Source organism: Callorhinus ursinus, unplaced genomic scaffold (assembly GCF_003265705.2).
Source record: "Callorhinus ursinus isolate GAN/ISIS: 27379988/994484 unplaced genomic scaffold, GSC_fseal_2.0 scaffold4, whole genome shotgun sequence".
NCBI classification, from domain to species: Eukaryota; Metazoa; Chordata; class Mammalia; order Carnivora; family Otariidae; genus Callorhinus; species Callorhinus ursinus.
This window is the reverse complement of record NW_027397066.1, coordinates 149,905,922-149,925,310: the sequence shown is the minus strand read 5'-3', so window position 1 is coordinate 149,925,310 and position 19,389 is coordinate 149,905,922. Positions and strand designations below refer to the sequence as shown.

General features: G+C 34.5%; 1 protein-coding gene across 1 annotated transcript; it reads right to left on the bottom strand.

Annotated features, from left to right (window-relative positions):
- Positions 1 to 729: 729 nt before the first annotated feature.
- On the bottom strand, positions 730 to 19,044 carry LOC112825765 (beta-defensin 43-like). The gene is made up of 2 exons (XM_025873917.1): positions 18,987 to 19,044; positions 730 to 884 (listed from the first exon to the last, which is right to left on the bottom strand). The coding sequence occupies exons 1-2, from the start codon at positions 19,042 to 19,044 to the stop codon at positions 730 to 732; spliced, it is 213 nt and encodes a 70-aa protein (XP_025729702.1).
- Between the last annotated feature and the right edge of the window lie 345 nt (positions 19,045 to 19,389).

Genomic DNA, 19,389 nt, shown 5'->3' with positions numbered 1-19,389 from the left:
GATCACAAAGAATGATTCAATAAATTCCAAAAAGCTATAGAACAGATCACATTCTCTGGTCCCATGAAATTACAGTTAACATGGAGCTTACAATGGGGTCAGGCACTGCTTAAGAACTTCACATATACTAATATAATTCTCCTAACACCATGATGTAAGTACTACTGTTATCTCATTTTGTAGATAAGGAAACTGATGTAGAGAGAGACTCTAGAACTTACCGAAGGTCAGAGAGTACATTATGGGGCTGAGATACAGTATTATAGATGAAACAACAACATGGTAGTGGATATAAATGAAGTTAATGTAAAAGCACACACATGAAAAGAGTGTAAGCCTTCATAAAATTCATATTTACTTTAACCTTACCATTTAAACATATAATTATCATGAATTTCATTTATCCTTCATATTAATTATCCTTATATAGAAAAGAGAGTTTTAAATAGTTTCAGTTTCTTTTCCTGGAATCTGAAGAAGATGGAGTTGGACATTTCACCACTTCTTTTTTTTTTATTTAAGATTTTATTATTTATTTGTCAGAGAATGGGAGAGAGAGTGGGTGAGCACAAGCAGGGGAATCAGCAGGCAGAGGGAGAAGCAGGCTCCCCGTTGAGCAAGGAGCCCAATGTGGGACTTGATCCCAGGACCCTGAAATCATGAAGAACCCCCGGGATCATGACCTCAGCCAAAGGCAGCTGCTTAACTGACTGAGCCACCCAGGTGTCCCTACCACTTCTTTTTTTTCTGAAGTTTAGTTTTCCTCCCTTTGCAACAGATGGTCCAGTCAGCGCAGTATCTGATTGCATGTTCATCAGCATTGCACTTCATTCTGCAGTTATAGGCTTCTAAAGAGCACGTGTATTTAACAAATAAGGTCCTGGCTTTGAAAAGAGAAAAAAATTTATATTAGGTTATATTTTTGATTTTTATCTTTTAATGTCTAAATTGTTCTATAATAAATTAAAACAACATCAGTAGAGAACTTTCTCAGAAAAAAGTAACAGAAAAAAATACAGAAGAGAAAAGCAGAGATACTGAATAAAGATTAATGAAGATCTTTTCCATAGGGTAGGTAAATGGGGCAGTGAGCTGAAGAGGAGAGTTTTCTATGAGAACTGTTATGGCATATTTCTGTGTAAAATGAATAATTTGTTTAGGGGTAGGGATTCATGATGCAAGAAACAATGTTTGACTTCACGAGTGAAATCTTTAAAAAGTGAGTGGGGATAAAAATCTAGTTGAAAGTGGAGGGGTTAACCTTAAATCAGAATGGAGAGAGGGTAGAGAAAGATAAAATTAGGCGAAGGCATATGGGGGTGGGAAAATGAGGAAGTTATCTCTTGGTACTTTTACTTTCTTGGTGAAATAAAAAGAAATCATCAACTGAGAATAAGGGAACAGAGGAAGCTGAGTCTTGGTTCTAACTGCCCGGTACATTTGGGCTCAAAGCCTTGTCTCCTTCACTGAGGAAATTTCTAAGATTGCACAAACTCCCCTAAGTCGTAATTTCTCACTTTGGTTTCTCTCTCTCTCTCGGTGTCACATAGGCATTTCCTTCTATCCTTTGCTCCCAAAGGAATCTGTTTTTTTTTTTTTTTTAAAGATTTAGAGAGAGAAAAAGAGAGAGAGAGAGTGAACATAGGTGGGGAGAAGGGCAGAGGGAGAGAGAAACTCCAACAGATTCCCAGCCTGACCTGGGGTTCAATCTCATAACCCTGAGATCAGACCTGAGCAGAAACCAAGAGTCAGAAGCTTAAATGACTCGCCACCCAGGCACCCTGAAATCTAAGTTTTATAGTGATCATTTCTTACTTTAAAAAATAGTTTTATTACCTGGCTTTCATCCCTAGACACTATAGTTTAGTTTTCTTCTCATTACAATTTTTGATATTCCCTTTAAATCTACAGGTCCTTCCCAAATCCTTTCTTTACAATTTTTCTGTTGAGGAACTTGAGATGTTTAAGCTGTAGTGTTTCCCAGTTTATATATTTCTGATTGCATACTCTTAGAGAATTCCACATGTTCTTGTGTCCTCCATATTTCAGCAGACTGGCAACTGGATTGAGAGGCTTGATTAGACTCATGTTTGATTCCCAGAACCAGCTGTATGGTAGTTGGTGTTGTGTGTCTTATCATGATATGACTGACATGTAAAAGCTGTATATATTTAATTTTTTCAACTTGATACATTTGGGGGCAAGTATACACCTGTAAAACCATCACCACCATTAAGATCATAGATCTAACTATCACCTACCAAAATTTCCTTCCACCTCCATTATTATTATTATTGTTGTGGTTGTGGTAAGAATACTTAGTGTAAGATCTATCCCCTTAGCCAATTGTAAGTAAACAATACAGTATTTTTAGCTATAGGTACTATGTGTATAGTGGACCTTCAGAACTCATTTATCTTGTGTAACTGAAACTTTGTACCATTTGACCAATGACTCCCTCTTTTCTGTACCAGGCCCAGGTAACAACTATTCTACTCTCTGCTACGATGAGGTTGACTTTTGCAGATTCCATATGTAAGTGAGATCATGCAGTATTTGTATGTCTGCCTGGTCATGTCTTCTGCCCATTTCTTAACTGGATTATTTATTTTTTGGGTGTTGAGTTTGATAAGTTCTTTATAGATTTTGTATACTAACCTTTTATCAGATATGTCATTTGCAAATATCTTCTCAGATTCTGTAGGTTGTTTTAGTTTTGTTGATTGTTTCCTTCGCTGTGCAGAAGCTTTTTATTTTGATGAAGTCCCAATAGTTCATTTTTGCTTTTTTTCCCTTGCCTCTGGATACATGTCTAGTATGAAGTTGCTATAGCTGAGGTCAAAGAGGTTTCTGCCTGTGTTCTCCTCTAGGATTTTGATGGTTTCCTGTCTGACATTTAGGTCTTTCATCTATTTTGAATTTATTTTTGTGAATGGTATAAAAAAGTGGTCCAGTTTCATTCTTCTGCATGTGGCTATCCAATTTTCCCAACACCATTTGTTAAAGAGACTGTCTTTTTTTCCATTGGATATTCTTTCCTGCTTTGTCAAAGAATAGTTGACCATATAGTTGTGGGTCCATTTCCGGGTTTTCTATTCTATTCCATTGATCTATGTGCCAGTACCATACTGTCTTGATGACTATAGCTTTGTAATATAGCTTGAAGTCCAGAATTGTGATGCCTCCAGCTTTGCTATGCTTTTTCAAGATTATTTTGGCTATTCAGGGTCTTTTGTGATTCCATACAAATTTAGGATTGTTTGTTCTAGCTCTGTGAAAAATGCCTGTAGTATTTTGATAGGGATTGCATTTAACGTGTAGATTGCTTTGGGTAGCATAGATATTTTAACAATATTTGATCTTCCAATCCATGAGCATGAAATGTTTTTCTATTTCTTTGTGTCATCATCAATTTCTTTAGTGTTCTATAGTTTTTAGAGTACAGATCTTTTGTGTCTTTGGTTAGGTTTATTCCTAGGTTTCTTATGATGTGTGGTGTAATTGTAAATGGGATCAATTCTTTGATTTCCCTTTCTGCTGCTTCATTATTGGTGCATAGAAATGCAACAGATTTCTGTACATTGATTTTATATCCTGAGACTTTGCTAAATTCATTTATCAGTTTTAGCAATTTTTTGGTGGAGTCATTTGGGTTTTCTTTTCTTAAAAGATTTTTTTAAATCTATCTATCATCTATCTATCTAACATCTATCTATCATCACCATCATCTATCTATTTAGAGAGAGCCAGGGAAGGGGCTGAAGGAGAGGGAGACAGAGAATCTCAAACAGACTGCGCTGAGCGTACAGCCTGATATGGGGCTTGATCTCACAACCCCGAGATCATGACCTGAGCTGAAAAAAGAACTGGCCGTTTAACTGACTGAGCCACCCAGACAACCCTAGTCAGGTTTTCTACATAGAGTATTATGCCATCTGTGAATAGTGGAAGTTTGACTTCTTCCTTGCTGATTTGCATGCATTTTATTTCTTTTTGTTGTCTGATTGCTGAGGCTAGGGCTTCCAGTACTATGTTAAAAAACATTGGTGAGAGTGAACATCCCTGTTTTGTACCTGACCATAGAGAAAAAACTCAGTTTTACTCATTGAGAATGATATTAGCTGTGGGTCTTTCATATGTGGACTTTCTGATGTTGAGGTATGTTCCCTCAATCCCTAAAAAACCCTTTGTGGAGGGTTTTTATCAAGAATGGATGCTTTGTAATATATTTTGGAATCAGGAAGAGTGATACCTCCAGCTTTGTTCTGGCTCAAAATTGCTTCAGCTATTCAGAGACTTTAGTGGTTCCATATAAATTTTAGGATTGATTTTCTTCTTTCCTTTCTTCCTTCCTTCTTTTCATTCTTAAATTTTTGTCTATTCTCAAATTTTTAATCTTTGTTTTAAATATTTCCTTAAACAATGTTTTAGTGTTGTTTTTTTCTATTTATATAAAAAATGACATTGGGATTTTCATAAAGATTTTATTGAATCTGTAGATTGTTTTGGGTGGTATGCATATTTTAACAATATTCTTTCCACCCATGAACATGGGATATCCTTCCAATTATTTGTGCCTTCTTTAATTTCTTTCATTAATATTTTGTAGTTTTCAGTGTACAAATCTTTCATCTCCTAGGTTAATTTGTATTCCTAAGTATTTTTTCTTTTGATATTATTGTAAATGGGATTGGTTTCAAAGTTTCTTTTTTGAATACTTTGTTGTTAGTGTGTAGAAATGCAACTGGTTTTTGTATGCTGATTTTGTGCTCTGTAGCTTATTGAATTCTTTTATTACTTCTAACAGTTTTTGGTGGTGTCTTAGGGTTTTCTACATACAAAATCAATGCATTTGTGCATTCAGATAAATCTTTTTTTTTAATTTGGATAACTTTTATTTTTTTACTTGCCTAAGTACTAGTTGAATGTTGAATAGAAATGGCAGAGGTGGGCATCCTTGCCCTGTTCCTAATCTTACAGGAAAAACTTTCAGTTTTTTACTGTTGAATATAAGTGAAGAATTTCTTTTGTTTTTGTTGTTTTGTTTTTTAAGTAGGCTTCATGTCCAGTGTAGAGCCCAACTGGGTCTTGACCATGAGATCAAGACGTGAGCTGAGATCATAAGTGAGGCACTCAACCAACTGAGCCACCCAGGCACCCCTGAAGAATTTAACATTTCTTGTAAGGCATTTCTACTAGTGACACATTCCCTCAAACTTGCCTTAGAAATTTTTTATTTCATAAGTCAGACAGAGAAAGGCAAATACTATATCTTATCATTTATATGTGGAATTTAAATAAAGCTGATCTTATAGAAGCAGAGTAAAGTAGTGATTACTAGGGGCTGAGGGAATAGGGGAAATGGGGAAATAAACTTCCAGTTATAAGATGAGCAAGTTCTAGTGATCTAATGTACAGCATGGTAATTCTAGTTCATAATACTGGATTGTATACTTGAAAGTTGCTAAAAGAGCAAATCTTAAATGTTTTCAGTACCAAAAAAAGAGGTAATTACATGCTGTAATGGAGGTATTAATTAACATTATGGTGGTAACCATTTTGTAATGCATAAGCATATCAAATCAACATATAGTTTACCTTAAACATACAAAATGTTATATGTCAATTATATCTCAATAAAGCCAGAAAAAATAAAATAAAATTTATGCTTAGAGAAGATAGAACAAAAACAAAGCCAAAACAGTTCCCAACTATGTTTCATAATAAGTTGTTCTCAGAGATGTGATTGTTTTGTGTAAAAAAATACAAAACAAAAAACCGTTTGCAATGAAATAAAATTGAAATCTTTGTAAGAAAAAAAGGAAATTATTTCTCCTTCAGTTTTAAGGTATAATTTTTCTGGAAAGAAAAATTCTAGGTGGGTAGAGTATTTTTTTTTCAACACTTCAAATATTTCACTTCACTTTCTTTTTGCTTGCATGGTATCTGAGAAGTTTGTTGTAAGTCTTATCCTTGCTTATCTATAGGTCAGATTATTTTCTATTGCTTTTTTCAAGATTTTGTCTTTTATTTTTCTTCAGGTTGAATATGATATCACTAAGCTTAGATTTTTTGGTATTTATCCTTGGTATTCTCTGAGTTTACTGGATCTATATTGTGTCTATCTTTAATCTTGGGAAATTCCCAGTCATTATTGCTTCAGTGATATCTTTTTTACTTTTCCCTCTTTCTTCTCTTCCTGGTATTCCCATTAGACGTATTTTACACCTTTTATAATGTTCCTCAGTTACTGGATATTCTGTTCATTTTCGTTCTGATTTTGCCTTTCTACTTTGGAAGTATCTAATGACATTTTTTAAGCTCAGCGGTTCTTTCTTCAGGTGTTTCTAGCCTGTTGATGAGCTGTTGTGTTCTCCCAAAATCTGTTTTCATATTCCAATGCCTAGAACTTCAGAATGTGACCATATTTGGAGACAAGTTTTTAAAATAAGTTAAATTAAAATGAGACCATTATGGTGATCTTGGACTTTTAGGTTACAGAACTATGAGAAAATAAATAAATAAATAAATAATAAATAAATTTTTGTTTAAGCCACCAATCTGTGATATTTTGTTATGCAGCCCTAGCAAACTAATAACACCCATCAAAGGCATTCTTCATTTCTGTTACAGTGCTTTGATTCCCAGCATTTTCTTTGATTCCTTCTTAGAGTTTCTATCTCTCTGCTTACATTATCCATTGGCCATTGCTTGTTTGTCCTCAGCTAAGGGACCTTAGCATATTAATCATAGTTGTTTTAAATCCCCAGTTTGATAATTCCAACATCTCTGCCATATCTGTGTCTGGTTTTGATGTTTGTCCCATCTCTCCAAAATGTGTTTTTGGTCTTTTAGTATGTCTCATAAATTTTTTGTTGAAAGCTGGATGTGATGTAGTGTGTTGAAGGAACTAAGGTAAATAAATCTTTAATGTGAGGTTTTATGTTTCTCTTGCTAGGGGTTAGGCTGTGTTTACTTTTTGCTTTAGCAATTGCTATTAGAAATTAAAATTTCCTAAGATTTCTTTGCTTTTGTATTCCCAGTTGCCTTTGGATTTCCCTCGAGATGACTTCTTGAATAAAGTCTGAGACACGTAGTTCTTTCAGTTGTATTCCCCTATTGTGATATTTTGGTGTGGGGGCAGAGAAACCATTTTACAGTCCCATGATTAGATATCAGTTTTTTAGTGAGCCTATGCCCTTTAAAGGGCTATGACCTTCACAAATTGTTTCTCAGCAACCCCCCCTTAGGTGAGACTAAAATTCTGGGGGAGACTGGTTGGGTATTTTCCTTCCCCACCGTGGAAGGCTAGAGTTGGGTGTTTCACTTTCACCTGGCCACTGAGACCTTGGTAAAACCCCAGGTGGTTAGGTTCCAGTAAAATAGTTCCTTTTGAGGACTGGCTTTGTTAACAAGAACAGATTGCTCTGGGTATATTTCAAAATGATTACTTTTGCCTCCTTCCCCTGGAAATATGAAAAGATTTTCTTCCCAGTCATCATTGTGAAAACCTGCTAGTCCTCTGGGAGGTAAAATTCACAGTAGTGTGAGAGCGCCCCTAAGTTTGTTTTTCTATTTTTTTATCCTTAGAGTGTCTTTTTTTTTTTTTTTAATCCTTGGAGTTTTAACTCTCAAATTTATATTGAGCTTCCTACAATTTGTCAGTTACCCTGCTACTGATTCTCATGGATATTGCATCTGGGGTTCTTTTCTTGTAAGTTTTGACTCTCTCTGTATCCACCTGTCTATCTCTCTAATTTTGGGGACTGTGGTTTGCCCTGTGACTTCACTTCTCTGAGGTATCTAAGAAGAGTTGCTGGTTCTCAGTTTGTTCAGCTTTTTTCTTTCTTTCTTTTTTTTTTTAAGATTTTATTTATTTGTTTTACAGAGAGAGACACACAGCGAGAGAGGGAACACAAGCAGGGGGAGTGGGAGAGGGAGAAGCAGGCTTCTTGTGGAGCAGAGAGCCTGAAGCAGGGCTCGATCGCAGGACCCTGGGATCATGACCTGATCCGAAGGCAGACACTTAACGACTGAGCCATCCAGGCGCCCCTGTTCAGCTTTTTCTTGCTATGAAAATTACAGTGATGGTTCTAAGCTCCTTACATGATAAACCAGAAACCAGAAGAAAGTCTCTATAGCAATTTTAAATTGTTTATATTAAATTTGGAATTATAGTTAAGAGCTTAATGTTGTTTTAAAAGAGCTTTTCAGAAACCCAAGTAGTGTAATTTACATATGTACTTTTTCAGTGGATTGATTGCTGAAATTTATATGAGCTGTTGCAATGAATTTATAGAATATATTTTTAAGGTATTATTTCTATTTACTATATGTAAAAGAAAAGCTCAGGCTTTTAGCAAGTATTTGATGATGTAGTATGTTATGCTTAATTCACCTGTTTCACAAATAGAGCACAGAGATTATATGCTTGCCATGTTTATGGACACTGAAATATACAGTGAATAAAAAGTTCTTACTGTCCTGGAAAGGTGGTAGCAATGAAAGAAGTAGGAGGAGTAAATCCCAAGCATGCAACTCTAACATGATGATTTGCTTTGAGGGTTAATAAATGGTTTAAATTCTTTCAATAATGGCAGATTCTAACAAACATTTATTGGAAGGAAAATAAATCTTCCGATAATCAGCTTTGAATATGTTCAAATGTTGGAATGAAAATTCTGTTCACTTGCTGGACCAGGGAAGACTGCTGTAGAAAGTTTTTTCAACCCTTCATTTTAGTCTGTATGTATCTTTCAGTCTGGAGGGAGTCTTTTCTAGGCAGCATATAGATGGATCTTTTTTTTTTAAATCCATTTAGACATCCTATGTCTTTTAATTGGAACATTTAGTCCATTTACATTTTAAGTAATTATTATAGGTATGTACTTATTGTCATTTTATTAATTGCTTTCTGGTTGTTTTATAGTTCTCTGTTCCTTCCTTCTTCTGTTGTTTTTTTTGTGACGATGACTTTTTTAGTGTTATGCTTGATTTCCTTTCTCTTTATTTTTTTGTGTCTATTATAGGTTTTTGGTTTGTTGTTACCATGAGGTTCCTATATAACATCCTATGCATATAGCAGTCTATTTAAAGTTGGTAGTTGCGTAAGTTCAAGTATATTCTAAAAGAACTACATTTTTATTCCCCATTCCATGTTTTGTGTATATGATGTGACATTTTACATCTTTTCATTTTGTGTGTCCCTTAAGTAATATTGTAGATATTACTGATTATTACTTTTGTCTTTTAATATTCATACTAGTTTTATAAGTGATTGATTTACTACCTTTACTATGTATTTACTTTTACCAGTGAAACTTTTTTCCATTCATAATTTTCTTCTCATTATGGCCTTTTTCTTTCCACTTGAAGAAGAACCTTTAACATTTCTTATAAGTCTGGTTTAGTGGTGATAGACCCCTTTAGTTTTTGCTTGTCTGTGAAATTCTTTATCTCTCTTTCAAATCTGAATTATAGTCTTGCCATGTAGGGAATTCTTGGTTGGAACTTTTTTCCTCCAGCACTTTGACTAGTTGTGCCACTCTCTTCTCGCTTACAAAGTTTCTGCTGAAAAGTTTGCTTGTAGCCTTATGAGTTTCCTTTGTATATAATAAGTTGTTACTACTTTTAAGATTCTTTTTTTCTAACTTCAACTTTTACCATTTTAATTATAACATGTCTTGGTGTGGGTCTCTTTGGGTTCATCCTATTTGGAAATTTCTGGGAATCTATATGTCTGTTTCTTTTCTCAGATCAGGCAAGTTTTCAGTCATTATTTCTTCAAATAAGTTTTCTTGCTCTTTCTTCTCTATTTGGTCCCTTATAATACAAATGTTATTACAGTTGATGTTCCAAAGGTCTCTTAAGTTATCTTCACTAATTTATTTTCTTTTTGCTGCTGTGTCTGGATGAGTTCTATTGCTTGTCTTCTAGCTCACTGATCTGATTTTCAGATTCACCCAGTCTGTTGTTGAATCCCCTAGCATATTTTTTAGTTCAATTATTGTGTTCTTCATTTCTGTAATTTCCATTTGGAACTTTCTTATATTTTTTATCTCGTCATTGAGGATCTCACTGTCTTTATCCATTCTTCTCCTGAGTTCATCAAGCACCATTATTACCATTACTTTCAACTCTTTACCAAGTAGATTTCTTATCTCTGTTTTACTAATGCTTTTTTTTTTCCTTTTTTTGGTGTTTTGTTCTCTCATTTGGAACATATTTGTCTGTCTTCTCATTTTGCCTAATTCTGTGTTGGCTCTATTTAATAGGTAAATTAAGTACCCTTCTTAGTCCTGAAGGAGCAGTCTTTGTAGAAGATGTCACCTGGAGCCCTGGAATGCAATCCCCCCAGGCTGCTGGAGTTGCATGTTCAGGAGGTGTCTCCTGTATGGGCTGTACACACCTGTCTGCTGTGGTGGGATATGTATGTGGTGGAAGGGTGGGTGGGGCTGCCACACATGGCTGCACTGTGGGAGTTGGCCTGACTGTGACACATGGCTATGCTGAGACATGGGTGCTGGCTGAGCTGTTACCTGACCCAACAGTGATGTACAGTTGTTCTACAGGGATTGATGGGGTTCTCAGCTGGGCATGCCCACTGTCCCTAAAAGGCTATAGGAATACTTTCAAAATGTCACATGCCATTGCCAACCTTAGCAAGATAGAATGAGATCACAAATATAGCCTCAGCTAGTGGCTCCATCCCTGGAAAAGTCCCAGTGGTTGCTTGCTTTTCTGGCAGGTATTGTAAGAATATTAAGTAGGTTTTCATCACATATGGTCCAGGCTCTTTTCAAATTGGTGTTTTTGCACTGGGTCCCAGTGTGAATCTGCCATCAAGCCCTTGTACGGGGTCCCAGAGTCAGTCTGCCATCAAGCCCTTTAATAGTGGGTTCTTATTCCCTACAGTTCTATGGTTTTTCTGAAAATAATTCCCATTAGTTTTCAAAGCCCAGTGTTTAGAGGGTTTGTGAAACATCTAAGGGTTGTGGTGCCTGATGTGGAGCACACGTTCCTTTCTTCTCAGGGAAAATTTCCATATTTTTGACATCCCCTCAATTGTGGATCAGCACACCTGGGGTGGGGCTTACTTGGTAAGATGGTGTCTCTGCCTCTCCTACCCATCTTCATGCTGTCCCTTTGGTCCTTTGTTGTGGTGCCCTGTTCATCTAGTTTCCTGGTCTTTTTCAGTGGAAATTAGTACATATATGGTTGTTGTAGCCTTGGGATGGAGTGAATTCAGGATCTTCCTATGCTGTCATTTTGAACCCAACTTACATTTTCTTGTTTTTTTTATGGTATTGTGAGTGAGATAGTTTTCTTTATTTCTTCTGATATTTAGTTGCTAGTATATAGAGATGAAACTGATTTCTGTATGTTGATTTTATATCCCGAGTCCTTACTGAATTTGTTGATTAATTCCAACAGTTTTTTGGCTGAGTAAGGTTTTGCTATATATGATTATATCATCTGCAAATAATGACACTTTCACTTAATCTATTCCTATTTGGATGCCTTTTATTTCTTAGTCTTGCCTAATTGATTCAGTTAGGATTTCCAGAACTATATTGAATAAGATCAGTGAGAGTGGAAACTCTTGTCTTGTTCCTGATCTTAGAGGAAAAGCTTTCAACTTTTTATATTTGAATATGGTTTGTTGTGGGTTTGTCATGTGGTCTATATTATGTTGAGGTATGTTCCTTCTATACCAAATTTTTTGAGGGTTTTTTAAATCATTAATAGATGTACTTTGTCAAATAATTTTTCTGCATCTATTGAGAATATCATATGATTTTTCTTTCATTGTATTAATTTAGTGTATTACATTTTTTGATTTGGATATGTTGAACCATCTTTGCATTTTAAGGATAAATCCCACCTGATCATGTTGTGTCATACTTTTAATATGTTGTTTAATTCAGTTTGCTAATATTTTGTTGAAAATTTTTGCATTTGTATTTGTCAGGAATATTGGTCTGTGATTTTACTATTTTTTGTAGTGTTCTGTGTCTGGCTTTCATGTCAACATAAATTCTGGCCAGATAAAATGAGCTTGGGAGTGTTGCCTCCTCTTCAATTTTTTTGACACTTTGGGAAAAATTGGTGTTAATTTTTCTTTAAATAGCTGGTAGAACTCACCCATGAAGCCATTTGGTCCTGGGGTTCTTTGTGTGAGAAGGTTTTTGATTATTGATTCAATCTTTTTACTTATTATTGATTTGTTCAGATTTTATATTTCTTCCTGATTCGGTCTTTGTAGGTTGTATGTTTCTAGAAATTTATCCATTTTTTCTAGGTTATCCAATTTATTGGCATATAATTGTTCATAATAGTCTCTTATGATCCAAGTATTTTTGTGGTATCAGTTGTAATGTCTGCTGTTTCATTTTTTATTTTATTTATTTGCAGCCCCTCTCTTTTTTTTCCCTGTAGGTAGTCTAGCTAAAGGTTTGTATATTTTATATTTTCAGAAAAACAGCTCTTCATTTCACTGATCTTTTCTATTTTCTTCTGGTCTCTATTTCATTCATTTCCACTTTAATCTTTGTTATTTCCTTCCTTTGGCTGACTGTGGTCTTCGTTTGTTTTTCTTTTTAGTTCCTTGGATATAAAGTGAGCTAATTTACTTGAAATATTTCTGTTTTCATTTTTTAAAAATTGTTTTGAGGATAGTTGGCACATAATGTTACATGTTTCAGGTGTATAGCATAGTGATGCAGTATCTCTATATATTATGTTACGCTCACCACAAGTGTAGTTACCATCTGTTACCATACAATACTATTACAATATCATTGACTATTCCCTAAGCTGTGCCTTTTATTACCATACTTATTCTTTCCATAACTGGAAACCTGTATCTCCCACTTCTCTTCACCCATTTTGTCCATCTTCCTATTCCCTTTCTCTCTGGCAACCATCAGTTTGTTCTCTGTATTTATAGAACTGAGTCTACTTTTTGTTTATTCATTTATTTTATTTTTTAGATTCTACATATGAATGAAATCATGATATTTATCTTTCTCAGTCTCGCTTATTTCACTTGGCATAATAACCTCTAGATCCATCCATGTTGTTGCAAATGGCAAGACCTCACCCTTTTTTATAGCTGTGTAATATTCTATGTGTGTGTGTCTGTGTGTGTGTTGTGTGTGTGTGACATTTTCTTTGTCCATTCATCTATTGATGGGCCCTTAGGTTGCTTCCATATTTTGGCTATTGTAAGTAATACTGCAATAAACATAGGGGTGCATATATTTTTTCAAATTAGTGTTTTCATTTTCTTTGGGTAAATACCCAGTAGTGGAATTACTAGATCATATAGTAATTCTATTTTTAACTTTTAGAAGACCCTACATACTGTTTTCCACAGTGCTGTACCAATTTTCATTTCTACCAATAGCGTATGAGGGTTTCTTTTTCTCCATATCCTTGCCAACACTTGTTGTTTCTTATCTTTTTGATTTTAGCCATTCTGATAGGTATAAGGTGATAACTCATTGTGGTTTTGATTTGTATCGCCCTGATGATTAGTGCTGTTGAGCATCTTTTCATATGTCTGTTGGCCATTTGTATGACTTTGGGAAAATGTTTATTCAGGTCCTCTGCCCATTTTTAATTGAATTGTTTTTTTGGTGTTGAGTTGCATAAGTTCTTTATATATTTTGCATATTAACCCCTTATCAGATATATCATTTTGCAAATATCTTCTCCTATTCAGTAGGTTGCTTTTTATTTTGTTGATAGTTTCCTTTATTGTGCAAAAGCTTTTTATTTTGTTGTAATCCCAATGGTTTATTTTTGCTTTTGCTTCCCTTGCTTTAAGAAACAAATCTAGAAAACTGTTGCTATGGCTGATGTAAAAGAAATTACTGCCTTGGTCCTTTGTAAGATTTTTATGGTTTCAGGTCTCACATTTAGGTCCTTAATCTATTTTGAGTTTTTTTTTTTTTTAAAGCTCGTATCTTTTACTTATTTTTTGTTTTATATTTGTTTTGTTTTATTTGTTTTTGTTTTAAACTAAAAATAAATTAAAAAAATTTATTTTTTGTTTGACAGACAGAGACATAGCAAGAGAGGGAAGTTGGGGAGTTGGAGAGGGAGAAGCAGGCTTCCCGCCGAGCAGGGAGCCCGATGCAGGGCTCAATCCCAGGACCTTGGGATCATAACCTGAGCTGAAGGCAGATGCTTAACAACTGAGCCACCCCAGGCATCCCTCTATTTTGAGTTTATTTTTGTATGTAGTGTTAGAAAGTGGCAGTTTCATTCTTTTATGTATAGTTGTCTAGTTTTCTTAGTGGCATTTATTGAAGAGACCATCTCTTCCTTGTTGTGTATTCATGTCTCTTTTGTCATAAATTAATGGACCATATAAGCAAGGGTTTATTTCTGGGCTCTCTATTTTGTTCTATTGATCTATGTGTCTATTTTTGTGTCAGTACCATACTGTTTTGATTACTATAGCTTTGTAGTATATCTTGAAATCCAGAACCGTGTTATCTCTAGCTTTATTTTTCTTTCTCAAGACTGCTTGGCTATTTGGTTTTTTTTTTTTTTTTTGTGTTTTCATACATTTTTTAGGATATTTCTAGTTCTGTGAAAAATGCTGTTGGTATTTTGATAAGGATTGCATTGAATCTGTGGAATGCCTTGGGTAATATGGACATTTTAACAATATTAATTCTTCCAATCCATAAGCATGGTCAGTTGTGTAGTCTTCAATTTCTTTCATCAGTGTTTTATAGTTTTCAGAATACAAATCTTTCACCTCCTTGGTTAAGTTTATTCTTAGGTATTTTATTCTTTTTGGTGCAATTGCAAATAAGGTTGTTTTCTTAATTTCTTCTTTCTGCTACTTTATTAAAGGTCTTTTTTTTTGGAATTTATCAATTTCTTCTAGGTTGTCGAATTTGTTGGCATGTATTTTTCATAATATTCCCTTATAGTCCTTTGTATTTCTATGATGTCAATTGTTAAATCTCCTTTTTAGTTGCCGAGTTTACTTATTTGGGTCCTTTTTCTTTTTTTCTTGATGAGTCTGGCTAAGGCTTATCCATTTTGTTTATATTTTCAAAGAACCAACTTTTGGTTTAATTGACTTTTTTCCTAATTTTTTTTTTTAGTCTCTATGTCAATTATTTTTGCTCATATGGAACCACAAAATACTTTGAACAGCCAAAGTAACTTTGGGAAAGAAAAGCAAAAAACAAAGCTGGAGGCATCCCACTTCCTGATTTCAAAATATTACAAAGCTGTAGAAAGATTTAATTTTGTAAAGATGCCAGCTCTCCCTAAACTGATCTCTAGATTCACTGCACTCTCAATGAAAATTCTCACTGAATATGTATGTATGTGTACTTGAATAGCTTATTCTAAAGTTTATATGGAAGTTTAAAGGAGTGAGAATATTCAAGACAGTCCTTGAAAAAAAGAAAATGTAGATATCTTTCTCTACCATATATGAAGACATCATAAACTGTCATTAATTAAAATAGTGTATTATTTGTACCAAGGGAGACAAACAGAACAAGACACAGAGTAGATAGCCTAGGATATACACTAGGTTTATGACAAAAGGGCACTGTAAGTCATTGAGAAAAAAATTTTTTTCCAAGAAATGTTGTTGGATCAATTAGCTACATATATGATAAAAACAAATTTCAGAATAAATTTTGACCTCAATTTCATGAAAATCAATACCAGGTGGAGATTTGCAATCTAAATTTGACAGGCAAAATAATAAAACTTTTGGAAGATAAAGCATTTTGAGGAAGATATTCAGAGAATACCTTTATGACCTTTAGGTGAGAAAGGAACACAAAAAAGCCCAAATTAAAAAAAAGTCTGATGAATTGGACTGTGTTGACATTAAAAATTTATTTTTATAAAATGACATCATAAAGGAGGTAAAAAGACAAGCCATAGAGCAGAAGATGGTTTTTAAGACATGTAATAAAGCATTTGCATCCAGAATTTATAGTGAAACCCTACAGATTGCTGAGAAAATAACAAATAACCCAAGGGGATAATGGACAAAATAATTGAAAGGTACTTTGGGAACTGATATTAAAATGGCAAAAAAACCAAATGAAAGTATCTTCAATCTTATTACTAATATAGGAATTTGAATGTAAAGTGCATTCAATTGTGACCATAGTTTGCTGAATGGCTATAATTTAACACCTTGATCATATAAATTGTTAGTGGGGATGTGGGCCAATAAGAGCTGTTCTTCACTGCTGAAGATAGTGTAAATTTGTTCAACTGCTTGGGAAACTCTTTGGCATTATTTCCTAAAGTTGAAGATACACATGTTCTATGAAAAAAGTTTAATTCCTAGGTATATACCTGATAAGTATGTGTTCATATATACAACAAGAATTATTGAGCAAAAATTCATAGCAGTAATAGTATTTATAGCAGCCAAATCCTAGAAACAATCTAAATGTTCATCAACAGTAAAATGAATAAATATACTGTGGCATATTACTATGATGGAACACTATATAGGAATAAAAACTAATGAACTTCAGTAGTACACAGCAACATAGTTGAATTTCATGCATGTCATATGGAGTAAAGTAAGACAGTTACAATATCATTTCATTTGTATAAATTTTAAAGCAAGGTGACAAAATTAAACAATAGTGTATAGATATATGTGCTTAGGTGACAGAATCCTAATATATATTCTTGCAGCCAGAATCCTAATGTTTGGTTGCCTACCATTCTTCTAGATATCCTAGGCATAAATTTGTATTAGTTTAAGCCAATGATAGTGTTCTCTATTTCTTTGCCTGTGATTAGTTTGAGGGTGGGTATGCAATTCATTCCTGGGGAAATTCTGAGAAAGTATTCCTTGTCAATAAAGAAGAAATGTACTCCTTTTACTTTGGTGTAATGTGGTGGATCTGGATATGACGTTCAAAACAGTGACAGGTATCTTGCGACCATAGGAAAAGCTAGTCAAGGATAAATCTGACTCTTTTCCAATACTTGATATTGTGGATGATCTGCGGCATTAGCCAATTTCAGAATTGTCTGAACTTTGGACTTCTTATCTGCAATAATATATTTTCTTTATTGTTTAAGCCAGTTGAATCTGAGTTGTTTGTTGCTTGAACCTGAAAACATACTCACTGGTACAGCAAGCATTTACAGTAAAATATAAAAAAAAAAAACCCTCACAGAATGGGAGAGGATATTTGCAAACCTATGTCTGATAAAGGTTTAGTGTCCAGAATATACAAAGAACTGGCATCTCAATAATAAAAGACGACCTAATTAAAAAAGGAGTAAAGGATTTGAATAGACATTTCTACAAAGAAGATATAAAAATGGCCAATAAAACATGAAAAGATGATCAATATCATTAAGTAGCAAATTAAATACAAATTAAAACTACAATGAGATATTGCTATAGCAACTAGGATAATGATAGTAACAAAGACAGACAAAAGCAAATGTTGGTGAAGATGTGGAGAAATTGGACCTTCATGCACAGCTGGTGGGATTATAAAATGAAGCATGCAGCTGCGGAAAATTGTTTGACAATTACTCAGAAAGTTAAACATAGTTATTTTTAAAAAAGATTTATTTATTTGAGAGAGCGAGCAAGGGGAGGGGCAAAGGGAGAGAGACAAGCAGACTGCACACTGAGTGGGGAGCCCGATTCAAGGCTCGATTCTAGGACCCCAAGCTCATGACCTGAGCCAAAATCAAGAGTCAGATGCTTAATCGACTGAGCCACGCAGGTGCCCCTAAACATAGTTATTGTATAACACAGCAATTCTATTCCAAGTTATATATCAAGAGAATTGAAAATATGTCCACAAAAAAACTTGGCTTTAAGTGTTCACAGCACATCATTCATAATAGCTCCAAAGTAGAAACAATCCAAATGTCCATTAACTGATGAATGGATGAGTAAAAGGTAATGTATCCATTCAATAGAAAACCATTCATCAATTGAAAGAAATTGAGCACCGAAGCATGCTACCTGGATGAATTTTGAAAAACATGCCAAGTGAAAGAAAACAGACTCTAAGGGTCACATATTGTTTGATTATATTAAATATCCAGAATAGGTAAATTGATAGAGACAGGAAGTAGATTAGTGGCTGCCAGGGTCTGAAGGGAGGGGAGGACGGGGAATGACTGTTAATGAACATGAAGTTTCTTTATGGGGTGATGAAATGTTCTGGAATTAGATAGTGGTGATGGTTGCACAATTTTATGAATATATAGGAAACCACTGAAATGGTATACTTTAAAAGAGTGAATTTTATCTCATTAAAAATACATAAAAAAACAAGAACAATGAGGGGAATCTTGAATTGCCAGCTATTAAAATGTGCTCTAAGGTAATGGGTGCATCAGAAGAGATAGGTAAGCCCATAGATAATAATATAAACCCCATTTATAAATCCAATGATTAATATATTTTTATTATATATTATTGGTGAATTTAAAAATTAACTTGGGAAGGTTAGATTGATTATTCAATAATATGCCTGTATAATTGGTCATCTGGATAGTGTTAAGATGGAATCTTAATTCCCATCATACACAAAGTCATTTCTACTGAGGCCCTTACCAAGATTGGTGATCAGAGTTCTGTGAACCACAGATAATGATGCGGCAGCCTCCTCTTCACCCTTGGCCATTCTAATCATCACTCACTTCCATTGTTTCAATTTCCCAAGTTTCCTGTGTTCTGTGAACATCCTCTCACCATCTTTGGATCAAACAATAGTCCTCAAGTTAGAGTTCAAAATAAGTGAAATCACTGAAGGGGACCACCTTATGAATATGTCCTTAGCAGCAACTCTCCATTCCTGTTAGGGCCAAAGCACTCCTTGACATTCTTCATTGTGTGGTATGATCTGCACCTGACTAATTTATTTTCAAATTCTTGGAAGACCTTTTATTCTCTCTCATTTATATTTTCATATCTCTGCAATGAAAGATTTCTGTCTTACCTTGAGGAACTATGGACAGCAAAGCAAGGACTCCAAGGATGGAATGCAAGACCCTCATGGTTGAATAACTGGAGAGAATCAGTAGCTGTGATGAAGAGAACTTCTTTGTATATTTAGTACTCAAGAGATGAGTTGCTGTATGATTATTGAACCTTTTAGTACCAAGAACATTTCTGTGTTCCAATGAGCCTTTATATCAGGAGACAGCATGCAATGGACATGACTATCAGTCATTCAAAGTACATTTGTCAAATGTTGACAGGTTGTAGGCAAAGACAGTAGGATGCACAGCACTTACAGAGGAGGGGCAGCCATAATGAAGGAAGAGGAGGAAGTCTGTGAAAAACCATTATCTTATGGCTCCTGGCAGAACTGTTAAAGGTTAAGGCATTTCCAGAGTTAA